The 8,981-nt window shown below is 67.0% G+C and overlaps 1 protein-coding gene across 1 annotated transcript; it reads right to left on the bottom strand.

Annotated features, from left to right (window-relative positions):
* Positions 1-1,855: 1,855 nt before the first annotated feature.
* UBALD2 (UBA like domain containing 2) lies at positions 1,856-8,653 on the bottom strand. The gene is made up of 3 exons (XM_062592014.1): positions 8,484-8,653; positions 7,655-7,717; positions 1,856-3,167 (listed from the first exon to the last, which is right to left on the bottom strand). The coding sequence occupies exons 1-3, from the start codon at positions 8,601-8,603 to the stop codon at positions 2,847-2,849; spliced, it is 504 nt and encodes a 167-aa protein (XP_062447998.1). The 5' UTR covers positions 8,604-8,653; the 3' UTR covers positions 1,856-2,846.
* Between the last annotated feature and the right edge of the window lie 328 nt (positions 8,654-8,981).

The following is an 8,981-nucleotide window of genomic DNA, read 5'->3' as shown; positions in this document are numbered from 1 at the left end:
GCCACCGGGAGAGCACCCGGGAGAGGAGCTTGCGGCCTCCGGTACCTAAACGCACGCGGTGAATCCTGCAGCCCGCTGCTCATCCCGAAGGCCGAGCACCGCCAAGCCGATCCTGGTGCGAAATCCCCTTCCGCTCCCCTTGTCCCCGTCCCGCGCTGCCGTCAGCAGGGAGGGAAAGGAGCTGAGCTCGCCGCTGCGCGGCACCCCGGCTCGCGGGAGCTGATGCAACGTTGCTGCTGGGCCCCGCTGCAACACGCTCCGGCAGAAAGAGCCGCTCCGGGCTCCGCTCCCAGGAAGGGGACCCGCTTCCCTCCGTCCCTCAAGCCGCCCCATCGCCTCGCTCGCTCGGCGCGGCTTTTCCTCGGCCCCCCCCCTTCTGCCTGGCTGCAATTCCCCGCCAGCTTCGCAAGAGCCCCGCGGTGCGCCGAGACCTGGCGCGGGGCCGCCCCGGGCCCTCGGCCACCCTGGGCCCTCGGCCGCCCCGGTGGTGCCGGCACCCACCGCTTCCCCTTTCCCCATCGGGGGGGCAGGGGGCAGGCACCCACAGGGTGATGTGTTGGTGTCAGATTTGGTGTGTCCCCCCCCCCCCCGTGCCCAGGGGGCCTGTGGCCAGCATGGAGCCCCGGGGGGCACACAGCAGCCTCTGGGGTCCCCCGGGGCCGGCTCCAGTGCAAGAGCTGGGAAAAGCCGGGGCAGAGCAGCAGGGTCAGGGCTGCCCGGTGCCCGGCAGCTCCAGCCGCAGGGGCTATCGCGGTTTTTGGGTAAGATCCAGCCAGGACTGATGCTGCTGAACGTCAGCACCCCGGGGGGGGATGGGGGAGGCGAGGGCCCCCCCCCCCCGCTGCCTGCAGCTGGCCCAGCCCAGCCCTTACCCACCTGCACGCGATTTCGGCAGCCTCGAGCCCAGCTGGGCATCACCCTGCAAAGCGAGAGCCCGGCACCAGCTCCCTCCTTCGGCCCTGCTGCTCCTGGCCCTGCTGCTTCCTCTGGAGCGGGTGAGTAGCCCCAGGCTGGGGTTTTGTTTTCCTTCTTGGCTTGGATGCTGTGCTGTGCTGGGGTCTGGGCTTGGCAGGATTTTCCCGAGGTAACGGGTGCCCTGGCCCTCGTTGGTGTCCCCAGAGCTGCTGCGTTCCTGGGTTGCGGGGTTTTTACCCCAGCTGCTTGTTGCGCCCTGGCTGGGTGCTGTGTTGGCTGGCGAGCAGGCACGTGGGACCGGGAGCAGGATGCTTTCTAATTTAATTCCAGCACTTAAAAGACTAAATCGAGGGCTTTGGCTTTGCAAGGCGCTGAGCAGGAGGAGCCGGCGCAGCGCTGCCCGAGGGCTGGGCGCTCCGGCTGCAGCAGCCGGGGCAGCGCTGATGCCCCGGTCCCGCGCGGCCGCCCTCGCCGGAGCGCTGAGGCTGGGGCAGCTCGTCGCGCGGGCTAGAGGGCAAGGGAGCCCTGCGGCAAGAGGCCGGGGGCGGTATCGGCCCCTAGATGTGTCCGATGGGTTTGCAAGCACCGGTGTTTCGGACGCTGCCAGGGAAGGGGGCTCGGCCGGGGCTCCGCAGGCAGCGCGCGGCTCGGGCGCCGCTTCCCGAGGAGCGGAAAACCGGGAAGGAGGGAGCCAAAGGGAGAAACGGGCCCGGCGGGGACGCGGCCAAGCTGGGAGCGCTCGGTGGGATGAGGGGAGGCGGGGAAGCGAAGCGCCTCTCGCTCCCGCAGCCGCCCCGCGGGCGAGGGGCTGGCGCCCGCTCCCACCGCCGCGGGCGAAGGGGCCGAGCGCGGGCAGGGTCTCGCCCTCGCTCCTTGCCCTGAGCCGCTTCCCCCACCGGAGAGCCGCCGTGCCGGGAAAGAGAAAAGGCAGGGACCGCTGGTGTTTAAAAAAGTGATTTTTTCTTTTTTTAAATTTTATTTTTAAATTAATAAAAAACCTTCAACCTGTTTTTTTTTGTTGTGTTTTTTTGTTTTGTTTTTTTTTTAAGCAAGATTCATTTGAAAACTAAAAAATACCCACCCGGTTCTCCCCCCCCACCTGGCCCCCCCCCTTCCCTCCCCCCCCGGGCAGAGCCCAAGGGGCGGCCGCGGAGCGGTGTGTGTGGGGGGGGTCCCTCGCTAAATCACAGCCCCCGGCTCAGCTTCCCCAACAGCGGGGAGGGGACGGGATGGGAGGGCGGTGGGGGCGCCCGCGCGACGAGCCGGGAGGCGTTTCGGAAGCCGAAGGAGGGTCGCTGGGTTTTAGTCGCGGCAACAAGCGTCCAGGAAAATCCAGAGCCGGCGCGTCGAGCCGGGGCGCGGGAAAGGGCCGTGGCACGCGGGCGCAGCACCGTTGCAGCCAGGGGGGCTGAAAATCCACTGATTTGGGGGGGTTGGGAGGTTTTCAGCTTTTTTTTTTTTTTTTCCTTGTTTTCCTTTCCCCGTCCTCCCTTTCTTTCTGTGCATCCCAGCGACCGTGGGGTGCTCGGACCCAGCGCGTGGGAGCCGTGCCGGGGGGGCCGCGCGGTGCCCCCTCTCCCGCGGGGCGATCAGCCCATCAGCAACCCGTCCGCTGCTCATTCTCTCTGGCTTTATATACATTAGATATATTTATATATTATAGTTATATATTAAAAAAAAAAAAAGAGGAGAAAAGACCAGTTAGCAACTCTCGCAAGGAGGCTGTCGTGGGCCAGCGCCCTCCCCCCCCTTCACCCCCACCCGCAGAAAAATAAGAATAAAACCTAGAAAATGATTCCAGTGCGTTTCTCAGGAACGATTCCCCCCCCCCCCCAGCCCCTGGCCCTGCTCCGAACGCCCTGGCCTGATCTCCCGGACCTTCGCTCTGCCCCCCCCCCAGCCCCGTCCCCCCGCCGTGCCGCCGCCGAGCCTTATCTCTGCGCGTCCATCGTGGCCACGGCTTGCTGCGGGGGGCCGGCGGGCTGCGGCCCCGGGGGCCAGGCGGGCGCCGGGTGGTGCAGGTGGTGGTGCAAGCCGTGCGCCGTGGGCGACGAGGGCGGCAGCCAGGCGGGCTGGTGGCTGGGGGGCGACGAGGCCCAGAAGGGGCTGAAGCTGCCCGGCGGCGAGCAGGCCGTGGAGGTGATGGGGCTGTTGCTGCTCTGGAGGTTTTCGGAGGTGCGCAGCTTGGAGAACATGGCGAGGGCGTCCGGGAAGTTGGGCGGAGTGGCCGGCGTGTTGCTGGGGGTGCACATCTGCGAGGGCGAGAGGAGAGGGCGCGCGTCACGCCGGCGCCGAGGCCGGTTTTGGGGGCCGCCGAGCCGCGGGGCCGGATCCGTGAGTCGCGGGGGTTCGGACCCCTTCCCCGGAGCGGCTCCGTGGCCGGGTCGGGGCTCGGCCCGCGGCGGAGAGGCGACGGCCGAGCCGGTATCGCTTCCCCCCTCCACCCCAAGCAAGGTCATGACTGCAAAACCTGCCCCCGGTCCGGAGGAGCGACCGGGCGCCCCGAGCCCCGGCGAGGCTCCGCGAGCCGCGGCAGCTCCCGCGGGGCGCCGGCCGCCCCGAGCCGCTCCCGGTAAGCCGGCGCCTTCCGTGCACCCGGCTAAATTTAGCGCCACGTCTCCACCTCTTTCCTCGGCCTTTTTCGCGCTGAATCTCGCCGCCCACTCGCCGCGCGGTCGCAGGCGGAGGAAAATCCGGGCCGGGCTCGCGGCGGCACGTGCGGGCTCCCGACGGGGAGGCCCCGCTCCGGCGGGACGCGCGAGCCCCGGCGCCCCGCTTCCTGCCGCGAAAGCAACGCGCCCGAAAAGGGGCGGGGGGGAAATAAAATAACCTACCCCTCCCCTCCCTGCCTCGCTCGCTCGCGGCACGGCGCCGCCGGTTTGGCCGTGCACACGCACGTGCTTGTGCTTGTGCTGCGCCGGGTTTAAAAATAGCTGCAGTTTGCCTCGCGCCGGCCGCGGGGCAGGAACCACCTCGAGGAACGCGTCCCTCCTCCCGCTCGCCCGTCCCAGCAGAACCCGGGCGGACGGGAGGCGGACGGCGCGCGTCCGCGTGGCTCGGGCGCGAATTCCCCTCGAGACAACGCCGGGCGAGCGCGGCCGGGCGCCGCCACCGCGGAGCCGGCGGCCGGGGCCAGGAGCGGCTCCGCGGCGGCGGCTCCCACCGCTCTGCCGCCTAAAAACGTCCTTTGCGGAGACCAAAGGGCCCGAACCCGAGGGAGCAGCGAGCAGCGGAGCCGCCGCAACAGGAGCCGGTCGCGGCCGAGTCGCGGCGCGCGGGGATTTTGGAAGCGCCTCCTCCCTCCGGGTTTAAGATGCTTTTTTAGCAATTCGGCACTAGCGAGACGCTCCCGCCAGGGAAGGGCTCCTGCGTCTCCTCCCTCCCTCCCGGGGTTTTATCCCAGCAGCCGAAACAGCCGGGGCCGGCAGCAGGCAAAGCGCGGGACGAGGCACCGCGTCCCCGGCAAGCGCCTGAACGCGTTTCAGGCTGCGCCTTCGGTCCTCTTCCCAGGCCGTTCCTGGAAAACGGTGGGATTTGGGTAAAACTCCAGCGACGCCGCCAGGGAGCAGGCGGTTTGGGTTCCCCGGGCTCGCGGGCTGTCCTCCGGACCTCGGGGCGCGGGGCGCCAACCGCGCGGCCCTCGGCCCCGGGGCGAGCGCCCGGCTCGCAGGACGGAGCCGGAGCCCGCGGCGGGGCGGCCGCGCGCGCCATCGCGCCAGCCGTCCCCGCCGCCTCTGCCAGGCGCCCGGCAGCGCCGCGCAGCCGGGCCGAACGCCTTCGACCTTCGGACGCGGCGGGGACGGACGGACGGACGGACGGCCCGGCTCGTCGTCATCGGGCGGCAGCGCGGGCACGGCGGGAGCTGAACTTTCGCCCCCAGGGCGGGTGCCAGCTCGCGCCGGGTTTGTTTTTCAACCCGAGCAATTAAAAAACAAACAAGCGGGGGGCGATAAGCGGTCTGCCGGGGCGGCGGGTCCGGGGCTCCCCCGCCGCCGCGGGCCAGCGGGCCGGGCTGGCGAGGGCGGCCGGCGCCGCGGCAGCGGAGAGCCGGGGCCGCTTCTCCCGCTCCGCGCCCGGACCTCTGGAGATCTAATTTCAGCGCTTACCTCGAACCCGCGGTAAGCCAGCTTTTATTTTAAACAGCCTGTGTTTTTGGCAGTATCTGAAGAGGTATTTGTTCCAAAAAAGTTCTAACTTCAAGCGAATATGTTCATAAAAAGAAAAAACACACAGGCAACCCCAAAACCAGCTCTGAACCAAAGTCAGATGCGCTGCCGGAGGGGGCTCGCAGCTCGGCTTCTGGGGGGGAGGTTTGCAGGATTCATTTAAAAAAAGAAAAAAAAAAAAGCTGTATAATTATTGCCTTCCTCCGCCGACGCTTTTTTTTAAGGAGCCGCTCGCAGCTGGCTGCCGAAAGGGTCTGTCCCGCTTCAGGCCCAGCGGCTTCGGCGAGGATCTTTCTCAGATTAATGACACGCACGAAACTTCGTTAAGGCGCAGGGAGCATCTCCCGTCCGCAGGGGAGCGGCAGCCCGGCGCGCGCCCCGGGAGACGGCGCGGGGGCGAAGGCGGCTCCCCAGAGCTGCGGCTTGTTACTGGTTTACTCAGAGCTTTGCTCGCTCCGGCTTTAAAAAGAAATAGAAACTGAGGCTGTAAAGCCCCTCTTCTTAACCTCTGTCCCTGCCTCGAGCGGAGCTGCTCGAGGCATTTTAAGCTGCAGTGAGACCAAGGCGCTACGGGGCAGGGGGAGGAATAGCAGCAAAAAATGCAACCGGGGAATCAGCCGAGCGGCTGGGAGAGACGGTTGGACACTGTTTGTCACCGCGTGGAGCACAACTTGTACTGCAAACTCTCTGATTAACGCTTATCTGGCCGTAAGGGAAATAAAGCACGCGGTGGGCGGGTGGGAGGGGGGCAGAAGTTTGACTTTTCAGCCCGAGGAAGGCCGGGCGAGACGGGTCGGGGATTCACAAGCCGGAGCGGGAGGCAGCAAGGAGCCGGGCAGGACGAGGCGCCGCCGAGCGCAGCCCTCGCCGCCCCTCGGAGGCGATCCCGTCCCCGAAACTCGGCTTCGGCCCCGGGCAGAAACCTCCTTGGCGAGCAGCGGGCCCGGCTCGGCCGCGCCGTTCCTCTTGTTTGAGGAGTGGGAGTCAAAAACGCTTTGGACGCGAGCGTTTCGGGGCTGAAGCGTAACGATTCGGGCCCAGCGTTGTGGTCTCCTTTCATTTAAAGGAAACGAAACGGGTCAGAGGTGGATCTCGATTCACTCTGTCCACAAGGAGCACGAATACCGAGAATCAATGTGTTTCATCACAGCCTGTTTTGCATCAAACTTCCTGTAGCAACCAAGCACTAACTGATTCAAAGTGGGAAGGAATCGCCCTGCTGAGCATTTTTTGAGCACTTCCAAGCCTGCAGCTCCTGGCTTGTCTCCCTTCCCTTCTCCAACCGGGATGCTCCCCCCCCCCCTTCCCTGCAAGACTGGTATCTCGCAAGCTTTCCGAAGCACCAGTTAGCACAGGGCTTGCCAACTGCAAGCTCAGTGAAAGCCTGTCCTCCAGCCACCCAAAAGCCTGTTCGTGGGAATTTTCCAGCTAATTTGTAAATAAAAGCTCTAGGACCAGATTTCTCCTCCGGTAAAGGAAAGAGATAAAAATCTAGTTCCTCTCAGAGAGCCATTGTGTTCCCACCGGGCTCCTTCCCCCCCCCCCCCCCCCCCCCGAACACGGCGATTTCAGGGCCAGGTGGCTGGGCTAGCTCCGAACGCGCGGGACCGGGGGCTCCTCGGGACCTGGGGCTCCTCGGCAGTGCCTCCTCGCCGAGTGCTCACTGCGCTTTTGGGGAGCCGAGACTTGCTCTTCACCGTGCTGAGCACCAGGGGAAAGGTGCGTTTTGCTAGAGCGCACAGAGAGCCTCCCGATGCAATAAGCCTTATTGCAACAGGGGAGAAATTTTGCATCAGAAAAATAAATAAATACAAGGTTTGGAGCAGGGTAAAGTTGGCGAGGCAGGAACCGTCCCGGCAAAATTAGGTTTCTCTGAGAGACACCTTTTGCTGCTAGAGATCTTGGGCAGTTGTAGACTTTCCTTTCTTACGCCTGCCATCGGGGGAAAAAAAATAATATCGGCTTAGCCTAGATCTGCTCTTTACCCCCACGCCTGGCACAGTTTAGTTTCCTGAACAGGCAGGGAAAAAAAAAAAAAAAAAGAAAGAAAAACCAAAAACAAAGACAACAACCCACCCAGAGGAGAAAACTTCCTCCGCTTTGCCAAGGGGACTTGCCCTCAGCCAAGGTCAAGCGGCGCTGGGCGAAGCCGGGCTCGGCGCCACCGCGGCCCCCCGAGCCCAACTTCCCAGCGTGATGCTCGCCGAGACAAACTATTTCCTGGCAGACATTTTAGCTCGTGTTTACATTCGCCGGCTGTGTATTTCTCCGGTTGCAGAGCAATATGGCTGTCAGCGGAGCTGACAGCTCGGTGCCCGCTGCGGCCCCGGGGCGCCCGCCGGCCCCCGCCGCTCGGCCCGGCCCCGGGGGGGGGGCTCGGGGAGGCGGCGCAGGGGGCTCTCAGCGGCCGCTCGGGAGGCCGTCGGCTTTTGCGAGGGCTTTCCGCCTCGGGGCTGGGGTCGCTCCGGGGAGGAGGGGAGAAGGGGGAGCTGCCAGGAAGGGCCCCCGCCGGGAATCGGGGTCCCGCCGGCGGAACAGCGAGGGCCGGCGTGCGCGAAGTTTGTCTCACTTACCATCTGGTGGTGGTGGTGGCTGTTGGGAATGTTCGTTTCTTGGAAAAACGCACTCAAAGCAGTCTGCAAAAATAACAATGAGCAACTAGTTAAATCCAGCGCGGAGACAAAGGCGGAAGAAAAACACGGAGAGGCCGAGAGCCGGGGAGGGGGGGGAGGAAGCGCCGCCACCGCTGCGCTTCTCCTCCTGCGAGCACGCGACCCGGGGCCCCCCGCCACCAGCCCCCAAACGGCACTGCCTTTCCCCGAACACGAGCAGGCGCCTCCGCGGAAGGGGCCCCGTGGCAGGGGGCTCCCACACGTGTCCCGGGGAAGGCGGGCAGAGCCCACGGCAGGGCGGGCTGGGGGTCCCCAACACCTTCCCCCCCTCCGTGTACGGGGGGTCCCCCGTGGACTGTGCCCCCACATCTGCCCCAGCCCCCCCAAAACCCCAAACCTGGGGGAGGGGGGCGGAGGGGCCTCGGGGCGGCTCCCCCTGGGTTTGGGGCTTTCGGGGCCGAGGCGGCAGCTCCGGTTACACCCGGGTATAAATAGCCACGGGAGATTTCCGAGCCGGTTTTTCCTCTCCCAGGAGGTCTGAGGTGGGGGGGTGCGGGGAGATCGCACCCACACCCCGTGCCACCTTCCCCCCCCCGCGGCGGGCAGTGCCCTGGCAGCCCCCAGCGCCGCCCGCGCGGCGCCCACGCGTGTCCGCGGGCCGGGCCGAGCCCAGGCGAACAGCCCGGCCTCCCGGCCTCGCCGCACCGGAAGGGGGGACAGCGGGGGGGGAGGGGCTGCGCGGTCCCGCGTGGGCGCCCCCCCCCCCCCGCCGCCTCCCCTCCCCACGCACCTCGAACTGCCAGTGGGCCGCCTGCAGGAGCTGCTTGGCCTGGTCGGCGGCGCAGCCGGCCGCCAGCACGAACTGGTTGATCATGACCTGGTGCCGCAGCTCCTCCATGTTCACCGACATGGCGGGAGGGGGGGGCCGGGGGGGGGCCCGGCGCTCGCTGCCGCTCGGCGCGGCCCCGCCGTGGGTGGCCGCGGAGCGCTGCGGGCCGCGCCGCGCCGCCGACGGTCCCGCGGGCCGGGGGGGGCGGGGCCGCGGGGCCGCGGGGGCGGGGCCTCGGGGCCGGCCCCCCCGCCCCGCGCGCCCTGATTGGCCGCCGCCGCGCGCCCCGCGCGCCCCGGCCCGGCGGTTCGAATCTTCCAGCTGCCCCCGGCTGTTCCGCCCGCGCCCCGCCGCCACCGCCCCCCTCCTCCTCCCTCCCTCCTCACTCGCCGGGGGAGGCGGCGCCCCTTCCTCATTGGCCGCCGCCTGTGTTTTGGCTGGAGGCGGCGCCGCCATTGG

The sequence above is a fragment of the Rhea pennata genome, chromosome 19 (genome assembly GCF_028389875.1).
Source record: "Rhea pennata isolate bPtePen1 chromosome 19, bPtePen1.pri, whole genome shotgun sequence".
NCBI lineage: Eukaryota > Metazoa > Chordata > Aves > Rheiformes > Rheidae > Rhea > Rhea pennata.
Note: the sequence above shows the minus strand (reverse complement) of the source record. Positions and strands in the feature narration are given on the sequence as shown.

Excerpts from the sequence above, each read along its gene's own strand:
- UBALD2 (XM_062592014.1), bottom strand. The coding sequence starts at position 8,603 with ATGTCGGTGAACATGGAGGAGCTGCGGCACCAGGTCATGATCAACCAG. Across the intron at positions 7,718-8,483 it reads CGGCCCACTGGCAGTTCGAG|ACTGCTTTGAGTGCGTTTTT; the intron begins GTGCGTGGGGAG and ends TTATTTTTGCAG. Across the intron at positions 3,168-7,654 it reads GCCACCACCACCACCAGATG|ATGTGCACCCCCAGCAACAC; the intron begins GTAAGTGAGACA and ends TCGCCCTCGCAG.